Raw genomic sequence first — 20,668 nt, 5'->3', positions numbered from 1 at the left:
TTTACTGTTTCAAAAGTTCTGGGCAAAAGTTTTGATACAAATGAAAATAAAACCAAACCCAACTTCCATAAGCATCATTTTTTAAGCACAGCCAGAGAAGTGTGATGGTTTGGTGCCTAAGCTTCCTTTGCATCTGAAATTCTCATCCAGCCTGGCACCAACCTGAAGGAAATCACCTCACTCCTCATCATCTCCCTTCCCTCTTGGGACCTGTGACCTTTCTCCCAGGACCGTGGGGTTAGGGGCTAATAACAGAAGTGAAGTCACTTAGCAAACACAGAAAAGCAACTTCAGGAGATTTGTCACTTCAAGTAATCTAATCCCATCCATCAAATGAAATCTGCAAGTGTTTGGGGGTGAGGATGTGGTCTATTTTCCAGAAATCACAGACAGCTTATATCACTTCCTGTGAAAATTTTTTCACCTGCTGTACAAGCTCCCATCCAACCCAAATACTTTTCTTAAGCAGTCTCAGCAGAAAAACTAACCTGAGAACGATTTAACGGGACTTTCGATTCTAAAAGATCCAGCGTCAAAGGTTATATGATCAACTTCCTTCGGCACCGCAGAGCCCACGGCCTCAGCACGCTCTCCCGGCTGCATCCTCTCTCTCACTGCCTTCTTCACAGCAGCGAGGCGACCCCCATCTGCGATCCCAGCACCATCCTGTTTTGGTTCACTCGCTATACCTGAAACAAATTTGTCCTACAAAGAGAAATTATGACATTTACTAAAGCAACTCGTTACCACCTTATAAGAAAAATAAATAAAGCATACCTGAAATATTTCACACATCCATCTTATACTTATCAAGTTCCTAGTATGTGCTAAACGTGCTGGGGGTCAAAGGTAAAGGACAAAGTTCCTGCCCTCAAGGAGTTAGTCTAGGCTGTTGTCATTTAATGTAAACAAAGACAAGACCCCTCAACATGTCTAAAAACTGATGGAAACTAGAGAACGAGGCTAACTGATGGGAGGAGAGGTCAATGAATAAGAGGTCTGAGGGAATGGTTTCAAAGTACAGATAAAAGATTAGTTTGATCTTACTTGTTCAGTAATCTTAACAGTGGCCTATAAAGTAAAGTAGGAGAGGACCAGGAGGAGGGAGAAGCCAGGAAGAAATGGCGGCAGCGCCTGCTGCGTCCCCCGGGGAGGCTGAGCCGGAGACGGAGCCCGTCCCCGCAGCGAGGCCGGCACGGACCCCCTCCCGGTCACGGCCACTGAAGCCTCGGTGCCTGACGGCGAGGCCGACGGCCAGCAGTCCTCTCCTCAGGCCGAGCCGCCGCCGCCGCCGGGGGAGCTCGCCCGCAGCCCGGAGGCGGCGGGGCCGGGGCTGGAGGCCGAGGAGAAGCTGCCCGCCCGCCGGGTGCTGGAGCCGCGGCAGCCGCGCTCAGGAAGGGCCCGACCCTCGCCTTCCCCTGCCCGCCGCCCTAGAGCCCCCCGCTCCCAAGGAGCGCCCGGAGCCGCCGCGGCCCCAGCCCGCAGCCCCGCGCTCGTGCCGCCGGCGGGCGGGACTCCGCGCTGTCGCAACTCATCCCCGCTCGGAGGTGCGGGTCACGCTGCACCCCGTCATTGAGGACGCGCTCGTCGTGTCGTCCCGCCTGGGGAGCAGCTCTTCTCCGGGGTCCTCATGGATCTGTCCAAAAGATAGGAAGTGCAGAGACTCCCTTTCACGGCTCTCCATTCTGTTTCCTGCAACAGCACACACTCCGATGGTTTGGGCCCCGTGGGACCCTTGTGACAGTATTTCCCAAAAGGGAATAGAAGGATAAACCCGAAGCTATGCAGCTTCAAAGTAACACATTCCAAGAAGGGACAGAAGTCCAGCGAGAAGTGAGTGGTGCTGTTCCTGGGGATCCCCCTCCTGTCCTGCCTCCCCAGCCGAGCTTGGCTGAAAGCCTATGGACTTCCAAACCACCTCCTCTCTTCCATGAAGGAGCACCTTATCCTCCCCCTTTGTTTATCAGGGACACATATAACCAATCAAGACCTCAGCCACCTCCTCGGAAAATTAAGCGACCCAAACGAAAGATGTACAGGGAAGAACCTACTTCAGTAATGAATGCTATTGAACTACGGCCCAGGCAAGTCCTGTGTGACAAACGTAAAAACAGTGTTGTTGCTGAAAAAAAGGAAATTAGAAAAGGTAGTAGTGCAAGTGACTCTTCTAAATATGAAGATAAAAAACGGAGAAATGAAAGCGTAACTACTGTGAACAAAACACTGAAAACTGACCATAAAGTGGATGGGAAAAACCAAAATGAAAGCCAGAAAAGAAACGCTGTGGTTAAGGTTTCAAATATTGCTCACAGCAGAGGCAGAGTAGTCAAAGTTTCTGCTCAGACCAACACATGAAAAGCTCAGTTAAGTACTAAAAAAGTGCTCCAGAGTAAGAACATGGATCATGCAAAAGCTCGAGAAGTGTTGAAAATTGCCAAAGAAAAGGCACAAAAGAAGCAAAGTGAAACCTCTACGTCCAAAAATGCACATTCAAAAGTCCCTTTCACACGCCGCTATCAGAAGCCTAGCTCAGGTTCCCTTCCACCTCGGGTTCGTTTAAAACCACAAAGGTACAGGAATGAAGAAAATGACTCCTCTCTGAAGACAGGACTTGAGAAAATGCGGAGTGGCAAGATGGCACCCAAGCCCCAGGCTCGCTGCACCTCTACCCGCTCAGCAGGTGAGGCCCCTTCAGAAAATCAGAGCCCTTCAGACGGCCCTGAAGAGGCCAGCTGTGCGGTTCAGGACACAAACGAAGTGCTTGTGCCTGGTGAGTAGGAGGAACCACAGACACTGGGCAAAGAGGGCAGCAAAAGCAATATCTCTGTTTACATGACCCTAAATCAAAAGAAATCTGACTCTTCCAGTGCGTCAGTGTGTAGCATTGATAGCACGGATGAGCTGAAATCCTCCAACTCTGAGTGTAGTTCTTCTGAAAGCTTTGATTTTCCTCCAGGCAGTATGCATGCACCTTCCACCTCCTCCACTTCCTCCTCTTCAAAGGAAGAGAAAAAGCTCAGTAATTCCTTGAAAATGAAAGTCTTTTCCAAAAACGTCTCTAAATGCGTCACACCAGATGGCAGGACCATATGTGTAGGGGACATTGTTTGGGCCAAGATATATGGCTTCCCTTGGTGGCCAGCCCGTATTCTTACTATAACTGTGAGCTGGAAAGATAACGGCCTTTTAGTTCGACAGGAGGCCCGTATTTCATGGTTTGGGTCTCCAACAACATCTTTCCTTGCTCTTTCGCAACTCTCCCCCTTTTTAGAAAACTTCCAGTCATGCTTTAATAAGAAGAGAAAGAGCCTGTATCGCAAGGCTATCACAGAGGCAGCTAAGGCTGCCAAGCAGCTGACCCCTGAAGTGCGGGCTCTGTTGACACCGTTTGAAACGTGAACATGGACAGGAAGGTAGGCAAGAACCATTGGAAGGCACCACAGATCTCCTAATTTAGTTAGGAGTAACTTCTATGAAATAGCCTGGCCAAATTGGAGAGAGAAATTGCACTCAGCTGGCTGCTTTTTTTTATACTTACCTTATAGCCATTTTTAGACTGAGAAGCTTAAACTGAAGAAGCAATCAAATTTTGTCTTAAGGAAGTGAGATTTTAGCAGTATTTTTGAGTTTTGACGTCTAAAACCATCCCAAGGCAGAGGAGCCATAGCCTCAACTGAAAATGAATTTTTGCAGGGACTGTTAATTGCCATTTGTACCTAGTACTGTGTGTATGTGTGTATATATATACGGACACATACATATGTGTGTGTGTATATACACATATATATATATAATATAGCCTGTCACTATGTGACACAGGTTGCATATTCGGGATTGCAGTAAGGGCTGGTGAGCTGGGGGGAATAGTGTGGATATTTAATGACTACTTGCTTTTTAATTAACGAACACTTAGCCTTTCTATGTGCATAATGGTGCAAGAATGGCCCATAGGTGTCTGAAAAACTGAGATGCTTGCTATTCAGTTGCAGACGGGGTACCTAGCCCAGTATTTGAGATCGAGACTGTCACAGCTGGCTAGGTTTGAATCATCACTCTCTCTCTTTCGTCCAATGGTTATTTAACAAAAACTTTCAAACTTCTGGGTTGGGAGTTTAGATAGCTTTGTCTTTGGATATGTAAATAGTCGATTGCTGAATTTGGTCAGATTTCCTGACTGGCTGTTTCTAAATTCCTAGGATACGTCCTAGTAAATTACACTTTATGAATTAATTGTCATATGTGTAATTGTTGCATTTTGGATGTACCTAATTTGATAATTTTTAAAAAATATTTTCATTTAAGGTATCTGTTTGCAGGTCAGAAAATGAGAAAATGTAATTGTGTAATGCTCTGAAATGTAAAAAAACAAGCTGTAAATAAAATCAACTAAATCCAAAAAAAAATAAAATAAAGTAGGAGAGAAACACTGGTGGTAAGGGGCAGAATTACAAGGCTCTGATATAATGCTATCTTGACATAGCCATTATCTGCGTCGCTGGTGGTGTTATGTTCCCAGGACTAAGCACCGGATAAAAAATGCCCACAGGAGGTCCAAATGTCCCAGCATCCTTCCTGCTTAATAGACTTGAAATTCATTCAATCAATCTCGTCACTGTCCTCAGGGCCTTTGTCATTAGTAAGACATTACTAATGTCTTACTAAGACATTACTTCATTAGTAAAATAAGGAGACTTCATTAGTAAAACAATCCTACAATAATCCTTTAAGACTCTAACATCTTAAACTCCTAAAACAGAATTCAAAACAGAGTTTTTATTTAGATTACACAGCATAATAAAGTACCAGATTAGAAACCTGATTTTACAACCAGAGGCGTTTTTCTAAAATCTAAAAGAAAAAGTGACAGGGCTCCAAGGTGGCTTGAGAAGTAGCAATCTGAACCAAAAGCTTGGAGTTAAAATATTTTAGGAAAAAAATTACTACAAATAGATAAGAATGGAATCTATCATGTCAACAAAGCCAATTTTACAGAGAAAATAGGAACTTTTCCATGATAAAATTTGGGAAGAAGAGAGAGAGTCTAAGAGTCATTGTTCCTCTTTTCTCCTTAAAAAGTTCCTTCATTTTGAAATACATCACGCACAAGAGTATAGAAAGCAGAGATGGCATAGCCTGTGGGTTAAGAACATGGGTTCTGGAGTGAGAAACCCAGCTCCACCCTGGGCACATGCTCGAGTCTTCCTGGCCTCAGATTCCCCACCCGAGGATAACGGCACCCACCTCACAGGACTGTTGTGAGGATTAACTGAGTCAATGTGTGTGAGGGCCTGGGAAGCATAGTTGGCACATACTAAGCATTATATAAATTATTTACTACTGTTATTATTACTACAAAACAATGGTTAGGTACAGTCTAAAGAATAAAACACACTGGTACATACCACTGCTTAGCAACTCAGAAGCTCTCAGGGGGACCAAATCCAATCTCAGCCCCCACATCCCCACCCAAGAAATGAACATCCTGAATTTTGTGTTGACCTTTCCTCACTCTTTGAAGACAATCAGGACATTGTAAGTAATAGATGACACGTTTTGTGAAATGATGAAAAACCTGAAGCTAAATGTTTCTAAAGCTTAAATTCATTAAAGTAAAAGAGTCTATATTAGAAATCCACAAATTTACCTGAAACACATCTTTGCTCGTACTGCAGGCTTTCTCCCATCCACACTCCTCAAGTTTGGTGAGACTGTTGAATTTGTGGCGCAGATCCTGTATCTGTTAATAAAGCACAAGTTTATCAGATTAATGCTAACCATATTAAATTCACAAACTAATGAACAAAAGTTTCCAAAAAATTGACGACTGGGACTGGTGACATAAATTTAGACTGTCGTTTTCAATTTAGTATTCAAATCACTTCTTATGGTAAAATTGCTCATTGTTATTTTATGTTATAAACCTCAAAAATCTACATAAAGGATGTCATATGTGAATAACTCTCCTAAATTATTTTGATGACTAAAATGGTAGGAGAGATATCCTAAATTATACAGTGTGAACACAATCTCTCTCCCTTTTGTTGTTCTTGTTGTTTTTTTTTTTTTACAGTTTATTTATCCCTTCTCCTACCGAGGAGCATATTCGTTGCTTCCAAGTCTTGGCAATTATGAACAAAGCCGCTATAAACTTTTGTGTGCACATGTTTGTGTGGACACAGGTTTTCAGCTCATTTGGGTAAACACCAAGGAGCGTGACTGCAGCATCATATGGTAAGACTCTGTTTAGTTTTGTAAGAAACTGCCAAACTGTCTTCCAAAGTGGCTGCTCCATTTTGCACCCCCACCAGTGATGAATGAGCGCTCCTGTTGCTCCACATCCTCACCAGCATCCGGTGCTGTCAGCGGTTTGGATCTTTGCCATTCTAATGAGTGTGTACTGGTGTCTCATCGTACTTTTAACTGGCAATTCTCTAAGGGCATATGATGTTGAGCATCTTATCTTTTCATACACTTACTCGCCATTCATCTGTCTTCTTTGATCAAGTGTCTGTTCAGGTCTTTTGCCCATTTTTTTTTAAAGATTTTATTTTTTTCCTTTTTCTCCCCAAAGTCCCCTGGTACATAGTTGCATATTCTTCGTTGTGGGTCCTTCTAGTAGGGGTGTGTGGGATGCCGCCTCAGCATGGTTTGATGAGCAGTGCCGTGTCCATGCCCAGGACTCGAACCGACGAAACACTGGGATGCCTGCAGTGGAGTGCGCAAACTTAACCACTTGGCCACTGGGCCAGCCCCCTTTTGCCCATTTTTTTAATCAGGTTGTTTGTTTCATCATTGTTGAGTTTTAAGAGTTCTTTGTATATTTTAGAAAACAGTCCTTTATCAGATAGGTCTTTTGCAAAATTTTCCCCCAGTCTGTAGCTTGCCTTCTCTTTCTCTTGATGCAATCTCATTTTATTTTTATTTTTTTGGTGAGGAAGATCGGCTCTAACCTAACATGTGTTACCAATCCTCTTTTTTGCTTGAGGAAGCCTAGCCCTGAGCTAACATCTGTCCCAATCTTCCTCTATTTTGTATGTGGGTCACCGCCACAGCATGGCTTGATGAATGGTGTAGGTCCATGCCTGGAATCAGAACCCGCAAACCCTGGGCCAATGAAGTGGAGTGTGCCAAATTGAACCACTATACCACTAGGCTGACCCTGACACAATCTCATTTTAAAGGATTCAAATAATATACATACTAGGAGGATGGTAATATATGATCCCCATCCTTCTGGTATTTCCAATCTCCTCCAAGTGGTAACCACTGTCAACAGTTGGGTAAATATGCTTTGAGTCTCCGTACTATGCATTTATACAAATAGGTACTCTCAATCTCCCTCTCTCTAAAAAATTAAATGTCAAAAAGACTCAGGATTACACTTATGACTAATTGATTTTTAACAAAAGTGCCAATGCAATTCAATGAGGAAAGGATAGTTTTTTTCAACAAACAGTACTGGGAAAAGTGGATATCTGCAAGAAAAAACATGAATTTGGCCTCTTTCCTACACCATACACAAAAATGAACTCCAGAGCCAGCCCTGGTCAAAGTTCGGTATGCTCTGCTTTGGCAGCCCAGGTTCGGTTCCCAGGTGTGGAACCACACCACTTGCCTAGTAGTAGCCATGCTGTGGTGGCAGCTCACACAGAAGAACTAGTAGGTCTTACAACTAGAATATACAATTATGTACCGGGGCTTTGGGGAGGAGAAAAAAGAGAGGAAGACTGGCAACAGATTTGCTCAGGGCAAACCTTTCCTAGCAAAATTAATTGATCACAACTTAATTTTTAAAAAAAATGAATTCCAAATGGGCACAGACCTAAGTGAAAGAGATAAAACTTTCAGAAGAAAATATAAGATAAAATCTTTGTGACCTATGGTTAGGCAAAAAGAGTTCTTGGAAATAATGCCAAAATCACAACATTAAAAAAAATTGATAAACTGAACTTCATCAAAATTAAAAACATCTGCATTTCAAAAGATACCACTAAGAAAACTAAAGAACAAGCCACACACTGGGAGGAAATATTTGCAAATATTTCTGATAAAGGACTTGTATCCAGAATATACAAAGAACACTTACAACTCAATAATAAAAAGACAAACCCAATTAAAAATGGGCAAAAAGATTTGAATAGATATTTCACCGAAGAAGACATATGAATGTCTAATAAGCACATGAAAAGATGATGATCATCATTACTCATTAGGGAAACACGAATCAAATCTACAATAAGACAGTTCAAACCCCACAGGATGGCTCTACTGAGAGAGACAGGAGCAAGCACTGGTGAGGATGTGGAGCAACAGGAGCTCTCACACACCCCTGTTGGGCACATGAAAGGGTGTAATCACTTTGGAAAGCAGTTTGGCAGTTTCTTAAAAAGTTAAACACAAATCTACCACATGATCCAGCCATATCTTCCCAAGCGAAAGAAAACATGCCCATATGAAGATTTGTAAGTGAATATTCATAGATTATTCGTAATTGTGAAATAGTGGAAACAGCCTATATGTCCGTCAACTGGAGAATAAAGAGTGATGTCTCCATGAAATGCTACTCAGCCATGAAAGGAACAAAGTACAGGCATGCCCTGCAACACGGAGGAACCGCAGAGACACCACGCCGAGGGAAAGAAGCCACATACAAAAGACCACATATTGGGTGATTCTACTGAGAATGAAACGTTCGGAAAAGGCAAATCTACAGAGACAGTAAGGAGACTCGTGGTTGCTTGGGACTGGGAGTGGCAATGGGAACTGACTGAAAACAGGCAAGAGACATCTTTCTGTGGTGATGAAAATGTTCTAAGTTTGGATTGCAGCGATGGTTGCACAACTCTGTAAATTTACTAAACATCATTGACTTTTACACTTAGAATGGGCAAATTTTATAATACGTAGATTATTTATTCTCAGTACAGCTCCAAAATAAATAAAAGCCCCAGGAGCCAATTTGAAGAGGCTCCCACTGGCCAAAGCTGGGAAATGAGCATCACTAAAGATAATGACTGTAAACGATGCCAACACAAATACTTTTAAATCCATAAAATAATTATGATACTAAGAAAGACAAAATTATTTGGTCACCATTGAAGGATGCTAGTGAACCAACTCATTATTATGTCAACTGGTCATAAAGTAATGCTGACATTATTCTGACTCCATAAACACTATTCACTTCTGGGCCATATAATTACCAGGATATTGTGTTTCTTCACATTTTTCTCTAGACTTCATCATTGCTTTGCTTTTTGTTTGCTTAGTTTTTTAATGTATCTATCATCAATTTGCCTCTAAAGTCGGCACAGTGTGTATAAATCCCCTCTTAATACAACTAGAAAAGCGAACCAATCGGGTATTCTATTCCGTTCAGCCTCAGAGACAGCATCTTGCCGAGCCCCAGCCTCCTGCTCCAGTCTGAACTGAACGGCTGCTTCCTAAGCCCGCTGCCCACCCTCTTTACTCACCTCAGCCACAATTCCCTTAGACTTTTTGGGGATCTGTCCCAGCTCCTTCCCCTTTCTTGGCTTACTCCCTCATTTTTGTGAGGGCCGTTTTCAATTTCCTGAGAAAGGGTGCATGGGAGGTAAAGTTTCAGACTGTGTGTGTCTGAAACATGCCTTTCCACCCTCAAGCGTGACTGGCTGGGTATACAACGCCAGGCTGAGTGCTCTTGTCCCTGAGAAGTTTGAGGCCATTGTTCTCCCAGCTTTCGATGTCGATGTTGAGAAATCTAGGGCTATTCTGATTCTTGACCCTTTGGATGAAACTTGTTTTGCTCTCTGGAAGTTTCTAGATGTCTCTCCTCATCCCAAGAGTTGTACAATTATATTTCATTGTGCATTGGTGTGCGTCTACTCTGACTCACAGTGCTAGGCACTCAATGGGCTCCTTCAATCTGGAATTCAGGACCTCCACTTCTCGAAAAATGTCAAACTATTTCATTGATCATTTCCTCTCCGCTATTTTTTCTGTTCTCTTTTTCTGGAATTCCTATTATTTGGATATTATACTTCCTAGACTGGTCCCCTTAATATTCTTATCTAGTCTCTCCTATTTTCTCTCTCTTTTTGCTCTAATTTATGGGAGATCTCAGCTTCATATTCCATCTTTCTAGTGAATCTTACATTTCTGCTCTTATAGTTTTTAACTTCAAAGAGCTCTTGTTGTCGTTCTCTGAATGTTCTTTTTTTCATAGCTGTTCTTATTTGGCAGAAAAAATGCCTGGTCTCTTTGAGCATATTAACACTTGCTTTTAAAGTTCCTTCTCCTGGATCAGCCCACGGCCTCATCCAGACAGCTTCCTTCCTGTGCTGCTGCGGCTCCTTCTTCCAGGTTTCGGGCTGTCTGCAAATGTCTCACAGTTCTTGGCCACTGGTTCTTGAAATAGTATTTTATATGCTTATTTCTAAAATAAGCTCAAAAAGCCAGAAAGTGTCATCTCCTCCCAACCTTCACTGATCTTCCTAGTAACTGCCTCTATCAGCACTTTCTACACCAGATTGGAATGACGTGCTATGTCTGACTCTGATAAAACTATAAACTCCTCTGGGGTAGAGAATGTGCCTTATTTGTCAGCTCCTCGTCCAATGCCTGGCACACAGCAGGGACAATAACTGCTGGATGGACCCAGCTACTGAAGACCCGTCCTCATTTTCTCACATGTGGAATAATCACAGACTAGGCAACAGCTGAATAGAATCTCAATTTCCAACCCTGATAGAAATTATCCTGACAGTATGCGGGAGGAGGGGACAGCAGCCATAAAATTTAGACAGTGCTTTACAGTTTGTAAAGGGGCTAATATCTCATTTAATACTACAGATACCTAAGCAGCCTCTACTACTCCCATTTTACTACTGTTGCCTCACTTCCAAAAACATGCTACTCGAAAGTTAATCCATTCCAAATCCTGACCACAAACCTGAAAGCTGGCCATGTCCCAGAATCCATCCAGGTCTGCACAGGTGGTATTCTTTTCGCTTTGTTTGTATTCCAAATTGTCCACCAGTTCTTCAAACTGTTTGAATATTTCTGCCTTAAGGAGTCTTTTTTGACCAACTGCGAGGGGAATAAGATCTTCTGCTAAGGGAAAGATGAGATTTTTAAAAGCTAGAGAACAAAACAGGACCTTGGTTGCAAGTCAGCCAGCTGATAAGACGACCTCACCCCAATTATCCTGGGGCTTCCAGAATCAAACTCTTACCTTAAAGCAAAACAAAAAAACATTGACTACAAAACTTTGTCATACAAATACTGAGCATTAACTGTCTGCTTCTGTTCCCACTAAAACGTAGCCATATTCATTCTCATATATGTTGCTACATAGTAAACAGGATTCTGCTCACCTTGTACTTTATAAGAATTCAACCTCAAACAACTCACTGTACATCAGCATCTAAGGACTTCACACGGCACACAAGTGATTTTTTCTAAAAAGCTTCTCCAAATAAGATTAAGGAAATATCAGAAAATTTGTTCCATATTTATTTAGGTCATTTTCATTCAGAAAATATTTTGCATAATTAAACAATACTAGATATAGATGTCACTCAAAAAGTCATAAAAAAATCTAATAATAAAATAGGCAAACATTTGACTCCCAGGAATGATGGCTAACATTCTAATTGCTTACACCTTATAAGTCATCTACCATTTTAGCACAGAGATACTAGTGAACATATGTTGAGATATGAAAATTCTTGCTATTTTGAATAACAAAACTATAAAGTTCAGCAACACTAGATTTTTGTTTCAGCTAAATGTAAACATATTAAAACAAACAATGCGGAGCCAGCCTGGTGGCCAAGTGGTTGGGTCCATGCACTCACCTTGAGCGGCCCAGGGTTCGCTGGTTCAGATCCTGGGCACAGACCTACACACCGCTCATCAGGCCATGCTGTGGTGGCATCCCACACAGAAGAACTAGAATGACCTACAACTAGGATATACAGCTATATGTCGGGGCTTTGGGGAGAGGGAAAAAAAGGAGGAAGACTGGCAACAGATGTTAGCTCAGGGCCGATCTTCCTAAATACATACATAAATAAAATAAACAAAGCTAAGACAAAAAACATAAATGTTCCCTCCCCTTTATTTGGAATATATGCTTCAAGCTTCCTTTCCCACTCAAGGCAGTCGGTCAGTATTAATTCCTCTCTTTCATATCGGAGAATCTTTCTAAAATTATGACATATGTTTCAGTTTTACAAATGTTTCTCAAACTAATATCTAAGTATTAGCAATGACACTTGTACAATAGTAATTTTCCAGAGCTGATGCTTATTTTATGAACTGTGATATATTAAAATCCATAAATACAAGTTGATATCCTATATATGTCCATCTTTCTACACCTAAAACTTATGTGGATGGTTAATGCCAAGAGCCACTCTCCAAGCTAATATTTCTAGTTCTTTCTGTTCTTATTTATCACAGATGAAACAGAAAGAACCAGACATGCCTGAGTTCTGTCTTTGGTTCTGGTATTGCCCATGGAACTAAGACCAACCCAACTCCCCAGAGTAAGTTGAAGCTAAACCCTGTAAGTCTGGAATTACAGTGTCAGGGCCTCACAGATTCTAATCAGTAGGTTTTGCTTGTCGAAGCGCAGTAGTTCTCAACACGGGTCAATTTTGCCCCCCAGGGGACATCTGGCAGTGTCTAGAGCACCTTTGTCACAAACCAGAGGAGTGCTACTGGTCTGGGATGTTACACAACATCCTGTGATGCAGAGGACGGCCCCACAACAACAATTATCCAATCTGAGTGTCAGTAGTGCCAGGCGAGAAACCCCGGCCCAAGATAAATTGAATCTGTCTCTTTATAAAAAGCATCTTAGCAGGAGAAACTGAGGATAGTTTTTTTCTTAGAAGAAAAATTTAGCTGTTTATATCTAATGAGAACTTAATTAATGAGAGAGGAGACTTGGCTTAGATCCGACATTATTTAGTTGGGTAAATTGCTTATTATCTCAATGTCTCAGTCCAGCAACACAGTGGACTAGCTCATCTTTAAAATCCCTTACAATCGTAAAACCTTATGTTCTACAAACAACTGAAGTGGCTCTGAAATATACTCATTCAGGATAGAACAAATGAGTATTAAAACTATAGGAAGGTAATATTTCTCCTCTATTTGATTGTCAAAGACCAAAAAAGTGGTTAGGACTGCATTGGAAAAGGTGTGAGAATTTTCTTGCTACATGCACTAAAGGACATAGTATGTCATCATTTCCTGTGTGATGTGGAGTGTTGGGGCCTTTCTCCAGATGCAGTCCTCTGAGCTGTGACCAAGGCATTTAGCTGACATGGCATTTAGGTTCCCAAACAGGAACTCTAATTTTCAGTCTTCATAGTTGGAGAAACATAATCCTATTTCATGATTTAGTGGGCCAAGGAGCCTCCAATCATCTCCCTCTATCCTTCTTTTACAAAATAAACATTAACTTAGTTTCTTTGTTTGAGAAAAAGAAAAGGTATGATAAAATAGGAACTCCCATATTTTGCTGAGGGAATGTAAATTGAGGTCTTTATTTATTTGCACAGGAGAGGATTGAAAAGCATCCAAGCTTGTTCTTTGCAGGCTTGACAGTAATACTACCAGACTGAACTCAATGGAAACAACCAGAATAGGGGCCTACTAAGTAAATCGTGGTGTATCCATACAATTGGATACTATGCGGCCATTAAAACACACAAAAAAACAGCATGAGAAAGTTCTTAAGGTACTAAAATGGAATATCTCCTCCATTTAACATTAAATGAAAAGAGAATAGTATACTACTGTTTACATTTAAAAAATGTTTATCTACATATGCATTATGTATCTCTGGAAAAATTCACAAGAAATGAGTAACACTTGCCTCTGTGGAAGGTTCGAACTGTAGGGTTGGGAGCACAGTTGGAAAAAGGGTTTCTCACTTGTACCTCTTTCTATCTTTTAAGTTAGGAACCACAAGAATGTACTAGCCATTGAAAAAAATTTAATTTAAAAGATAAATAAAAATCACTCAATGTCAGTTTCCTCCTAATTCATCTACGTATTATATTAAGGTTAAAATAGTTTAATTTTGGTTTTAAATGTCTAGACATTAATACAAAATGCTTACACTGGGAACAAATGCACAGACCTGAAATGCAGCACATGTCGCTGCTGAGATGTCTGATCCTCATCTATTTCAAGTGTTGGGACTTCTTTTATTGGAAAGCAACGTAAATTTTCAGTAGTAGTTTCATTTTTATTTAAGACACGATCTATAGATTAAAGAAAACATTACATATACATTTCAAAGCAGCAACTCCTATGACATCCCCCACAAGACAAATTCCTTAAATCCTTCAATTTTTTCAACATTGAAATTGAAATTTTTAAATAAATTTAAAATTTAAATAAAATTTTATTTCTGCTTCCATGATTTCATTCATCAGATCTCCTTTTACAGTGTCGCTCAATGTTCTTCATCTCTTCAAATTTACATTTCGGTGCCCCTCTCAGTCTGTAGTCCTCATTCCAGCTCTGTCTCCAGATAGCCCTCCCCATGCTTTTCCGTTTCTTCTGACCCTGAGATCACACCCTGAGCTACATGGTGAGACATATGGTGAAAAGGGCTCGAAATGATCTCTGATAAATCATAACCCAGAGAAACAAGTAAAAAATTCATGAAAATACCATACCTGTGCTCTCAACTGTCAGAGAACTCAAAGGACGTCGTAATTCATCGGAATCTTAATGTACTGAAGTTTTACTTTTGCGTGCCAACATTTCTTTTGTTACTTCTGGAGCCTCATCACTAAACAAGAGCAAAAATACACTTCATGAAACATGAACCCCATATATCTCATTGAAGGATTTCAAAATTATGTTGTTTTTTAAAAACATGGGATAAAATAGAAATATGTTTGTTTTTTAAAACGTGTCTAATCTGGAGGGGAAAACCGTAAACACCTCCAGTGGGAAGGCCCGTCTCTGCTCCCTGCGATGAGATCCACAGATGCGAAGACCTCTCAACTGGACGAACACACTTAGGAGTCTCAGATGCCGCAGAGCAGTTCCCAGTCAATCTGCCACCAGCCGGCCTTTGGAAAGCAACCTTGCCATTTCTTTTAAAGATTCAAACTGATTTTTTCTCCCCACTTTACAGGTTAATCATTTTGTCTTTTGAGATAGCTTTTATAAAGTAATACTCAGTAAAAAAAAGACAAACAAAAAAATCCAAACCATGTCTGAACTACAGTATAGCAATTTCTTCTTTCTAAAAATTTATTTCTAAGTGTTACAATTAAGTCACTTCTTAAAAGCAAAAAAAAATCAAATTGAATCATGAAAATAATAATGCACAGAAAATATCAAACCTGTCAAATACATTATTGTAGCCTTCTGAAAAATTTTTTGGAAAGGTCAAATTTTCATGATTTATAATGAACATAGTTTACTAACTAAATAACTTAAAAAGCACAGGCCAAATCTAAGAAAGGCATTCATCATGCATCTCAGCAAGGAATTCATTAATAACATCTCATTCTTACACTTCTGTTTTTAAAGAGATGCAGCTGTAACTGGCTGTCAAAGTAGCGGTACTTGTTGGAGTCCTAGGTGTTACATCACAGCTCTTCAGACCATCTGGCGGCCGAAACAGAAAATCTACTGGTGCGAAGGATGGCCTCCCTTTCATTTTTGCAGGATTTGTCTTAAGTAACGTTTCCACTTTTGATAAGACTCCATCTGGATCCCTTCCGTTTGTCACACTGATTTCTGATTCCAAAGTATTTACTTCACTATCAACTTTAAAAGAAACGACCTGGATGTGAATAAACAGAACAGAGTGAGAGTCTCTCTTCTGGGGATATATTCCCCCAATGTTTTAGGCCCGAAAGTGTGAAAGTTAAGAGATATGTCCCATGTACATAATTTAAGAAACAAAAACAAATACAATTAAATGTTTACATGGAGTCAGAAGACCAGCTACATAAACCATTGCTATGGTCCAGAAAGAGGGAGAACCAATCCATATTAAAAAAAACTATATAATAGGTTTTAGGTATTACCAAAAATTAAAATATGTGAAAACTAAGGTGGAAAAATTCACTCACCTAACAAATACATATCTTTTTACTTAAATTATGTTGATAATTACAAAGGTTTGAGAATCAGAAATCCAATGTTTATTGGATTACTACTATTGTCAAGGACAAAATCCTTTTTTTAATAACTTTGGATTATTATAAATAACTTTATCATATGAGCCAAACCATTTTTCAATGTGACACAGTAAGATTAACCATATAAAATGTGAAGCGTATTTTCTTTTTCAAGTCAATTTGTTATTTGGTATTTTTTTACTGCAATGTAATTGGCATACAACATTACATTAGTTTCAGGTATACAACATAATGATTCAATATTTGTATATTGTGCAGTGATCACCCCAGTAAGTTTAGTTAACATCCATCACCATGCACAGTTACGAATTTTGTTTTCTTGTGATCTTTTAAGATCTACTCTTAGCAACTTTCAAATATACAACATTATTAACTGTAGTCACCATGCAGTACATTACATTCTCTACTTACTTATTTTATAACTGGGAGTTTGTACCTTTCGACCACCTTTGCCAATTTAACCCACCCATTTCAACAGAATTTTTAGAGGTTTCTACGTTTCTGAGTTTTAATGAGATATGAATTGAAAGCAGAGTATTTCTACTCGGACGAGAGTTTAAGGGTAACACTGTCCCTGAGGCCTGTGTGGCTGCAAAGGTAGACACTAGCGATAATCCTTAAGGAGAAAACCAACCTTGAGGGAGGAGCTGTGAGGTCCAGCTGCTCGCCTGTGAAGATCACCCTGTACTGCCTTCCTTGGAGGATCTATGTCTGATTTTTGGTAAGAGTCTAGCCAGGTTTCTTACGCTTTGGCATAACCTTGTTTTTTTTTTTTTTTTTTAAGGCTAAGGAATTGTAGCATGGATTATAAATTAAGGGACGGGGTCCTTGAAATGGTGGCTCTTTTTGAAGACTCTACCAGGCACTACGCTAGATGCTGTCAGAAACGTCAGGTGATTTAATTCTTGAAACTACTCTGTGTAGATATTACATGTTACAGCTGGGAGATCAAACTCATAACTTCCCCAAGATTATATAGCCAATTGGAAGTGAGACAATAGGCAAACTCAGGCCTAGCTGAATCCAGAGTCAACGCATTTCACCCACTGCACCCGTCTCCTAGCCGATGCTCACATAAAGGTTTCCGTCAGCTGTGTTTTTATTTTCTCTCTTCTGTTAACCAAACTACACATTCTCTACCTATAAGGTTTTGAAGATGAGACACCTCATAAACCCTAACAGTAAACCCTCTTGATGCTTCCTTGTGCTTCAAGAGGTTTTCACACACGTGGAGGTTACCCTCTTGAAGCAGTTCTGTAAGCTTAATTTCAGCTTCATGAAAATCGCAATGAGATTTTCCAAATGTCTAGAAATAAACAGATACTTACACTCTACCTTGCCTGGTTCTTCTTCGATCTTTTCGGCACGCCTTCCTTGATTGGGTACTTTTCTTTCTGTTTCATTATCTAAAATAAAAATGACATAACAGATCCATTTTGACTAGATAGAAAATTCTGCATTAAAAGTACTAGGTAAGGAGCCGGTCCGGTGGCATAGCAGCTGAGTTCATACACTCCACTTCGGTGGCCCAGGGTTTGCTGGTTCAGATCCTGGGCATGGACCTATGCACTGCTTATCAAGCCATGCTGTGGCAGGTGTCCCACATATAAACTAGAGGAAGATGGGCACAGATGTTAGCTCAAGGCCAATCTTCCTCAAAAAAATAAAAAAGTACTAGGTAATTTGGGAAAGACAAAAAGGCAACAATACGAATCTATGCCTTATAGGATTTTATGATTAAAAGTCATTTTAAAATATCCTATTTAAAAACGATAAAAGCAGATATAACTTCCTGCCAAGTATAGGATATCTGTTTTCAAAACAAAAGGTGCTAATGTATTTTACCTTTTGCCTCTGACTATCAAATGCATATTTATTATAGAAAATCAGGAAAAGAAAAGCACAAAAACAATGCAAAAAAAAAATCACCCCAGAGGGGCAGGCCCCGCTGCGCAGCAGGTAAGTTCACACTGCTGCTTTGGCAGCCCAGGCGTTCAGATCCTGGTGCAGACCTACCCACTGCTTGTCAAAACCATGCTGTGGCGGGTGTCCCACATATAAAGCAGAGGAAGATGGGCACGGATGTTAGCTCTGAGCCACTCTTCCTCAGCAAAAAACAGGAGGATTAGCGGCAGATGTTAGCTCAGGGCTAATCTTCCTCAAAAAATAAACAAATAAAAATCACTCAAGATGACATTATTCAGAAATCATCACTGCTGACACTTCAGGGTATGCTTTTCCAGTTTTTTTCCTATGTTCACATAGTCACATACATATTTTAGAATTGTGATCACACTGTTCAGAATTTGACCTGTTTTCTTTGCCCACTTAATATACCCTGAACCATGTCATGAAGTGTCTTTCGCAGGATCGTTCTTAAACGGCACACTGTATTCCACCAAACAAATGGGCTGTAATTTACTGGGGCCATTAATCTTCACTTTGTGGCGCTGCCCACCGATGCACATACTCCACCGCTTGAGCGCCCACTGTGTGCTAACTGGATGGTGGGGCACTGAACCTGTCTTCGGGACCTGGAATCTCCCGTTTCCTCCTCGCCTACTCAAAGACGTACACGATGACTTTAAAAACTGAACACGAAAAACCTCAGGGACCAGAGCATTCTACTTCAGCCACTGATGAAGGAACAGTTCTCACCTCGCGCCGCTCGCCTGGCCGGCGCGGCGGAGGCTGCTCCCGCGGAGGCTGCACTGGTGGCGCCTGCCCCCGCGGTCTGCTTCGCTCTTTGAGTCATCGACCGAGTGGTTCTCACGCACGTGGGCATTGCAGGCTGCCCTGCTGCGGGAACCATGAAATTAAATGCTTTCGGCAATTACTAAAGCATTGTTGCGGCAACATCAGAGCTTATAATAATTGCTAACACCCCTACCTTTTTTCTCGTTGGACACTTTCTTTTCAGAAGTTTGTCTTTGACCAGATCATGTTGCTTGAACATCACTCCTATTAATGATCTATTTAAAAGATTAGGTGGTACGTGATTTAATTGCTTAATGAATCAAATTACCACATTGTCAATCGGTATTTTGACCCCTCATCTGAAATCTGACTATTGTAAAGGACCCAGCAAAAAATCCACCACCCCAAATAAGATGAGATGAAAAAAGTTTTCCATTATATAGATTTCCTTACAAGCTTTTTGTAGAATCCTAGAATTTTGAAAATGCTAATAGCCTAAGCTATTCAAAATAGCTGACTATAATCTTCTGAGAGTCCTTAAATATACCAGCATGTTTTCGCTTCAAAACTTTTGAATTTTGTCTGGAAAAATCTTCTCCTGGATAGAAAACTCTTCCCACAGTGCACTCTCCAACTTCCTTGGAGACTTCATTCAAAATGCCACTGTCTCAGCGAGGCCCCATCAGAAGCTCACCCTGTACCAGCTTCAATACTCCCCATCTGCCTTCTCTTTTTTTTTTATTTCCCGCATAATACTAATGACCATCACATACTATATATTTTTCTTTTCATTGCCTATCTCAGATGTAAGCTCCATGAAAACAGGGAAGGTTGCTTTATTCATTACTATATCCTAGAGACTAGGGGAACATGGCAGTGACTCAATTTATTGAATACATGAAACAGAGCCTTCTCACCTGATAAAGAGACATGCTATTTACCTCCTTGCCCACTTCACTTTATTTTAGTAATCGTCCTATTAACTTTGTTCATAATGGTGTTCTGAAGACCCATAAGTTTATCCCCCCCCCACGTGCTTTATATCCCTATCTGCATTTTATAGTGACATGGATGCATAATAGAGCCCAGTAAACAAACAGAGTGACACACAGAGTTGGTATAGATCTCATAAGGGATGTTTGGCAATGAATATTTCAAGTGAGTACTTCCTTAGCATCTAGCCAAAACTGCTCTATGTCACCATACCAATAACAGGGAGTTTGGTACTGTTAACTCTAGTAAAATAATCACTCTGATTGAAGCTGATAATAGATTTAAAATGAATTTACTTACTCTGAGAAAAGGAGCACGATTCATCATTTTAGTAACAATTATCTCCTATCAACTACACCCTGGTCAGCTCCATTTGGGCTTTGGCCTTTGACCTGGCAATCCATACAAGATGGAACAGCATTAAAACAATCAAAAGAAGATAAAGTTAAAAAAAGGAACTGCCATAATTTACTTCCATGTCTCATTACAAAATAAAGTTTCCATTTTAAAGTTAAATTTTACCCATAGCCATCTAACCCTTATTCATTTATGGCAAAAAGATACTTGCCAAAAAGATACTTGCTAACTTAAATTACTCTCTTTTCTGGTTCTGGTTTGATTTAAATTATGCTTAAAAGCCTCAAAATGTACTCATATTTCTCAGTGAGCACAAAGGAGAAATTTCATACTATATTTTCCAGGTATTAGAATCCTTGTTAATATGATGAACTGGAAATATTTGGAAGGGGTCGATGAAGAGGCTAGAGTATTAAGATCTCTTCTCTCCTGTTTATGAAAAGATACTGCACAGC

At 40.4% G+C, this 20,668-nt stretch overlaps 1 protein-coding gene and 1 pseudogene across 4 annotated transcripts in view; one reads left to right on the top strand and one right to left on the bottom strand.

Moving 5' to 3' along the window:
• LOC123276004 (disks large-associated protein 5-like) overlaps positions 1-20,668 on the bottom strand; it is a 65,991-nt gene that overhangs the window by 3,229 nt on the left and 42,094 nt on the right. For 3 of the 4 annotated variants that reach the window (XR_011505688.1, XM_070516893.1, XM_070516894.1), the window contains 6 exons: positions 17,495-17,572; positions 15,534-15,805; positions 14,682-14,797; positions 10,931-14,261; positions 5,645-5,737; positions 489-705 (listed from right to left, as the gene is read on the bottom strand). Coding sequence is in view for 3 of the 4 variants with exons in the window: in XM_070516893.1 (XP_070372994.1) it covers positions 489-705; positions 5,645-5,737; positions 10,931-10,945 (325 nt within the window). In the remaining variant the exon portion in view is untranslated. The remainder of the gene's footprint in view (positions 1-488; positions 706-5,644; positions 5,738-10,930; positions 14,262-14,681; positions 14,798-15,533; positions 15,806-17,494; positions 17,573-20,668) is intronic. The other variant, XM_070516892.1, reaches the window with a different exon arrangement.
• Positions 713-4,719, top strand: LOC123283907 (PWWP domain-containing protein 2A-like; annotated as a pseudogene).

This window comes from Equus asinus, chromosome 9 (assembly GCF_041296235.1).
Source record: "Equus asinus isolate D_3611 breed Donkey chromosome 9, EquAss-T2T_v2, whole genome shotgun sequence".
Taxonomy (NCBI): domain Eukaryota; kingdom Metazoa; phylum Chordata; class Mammalia; order Perissodactyla; family Equidae; genus Equus; species Equus asinus.
Note: the sequence above shows the minus strand (reverse complement) of the source record. Positions and strands in the feature narration are given on the sequence as shown.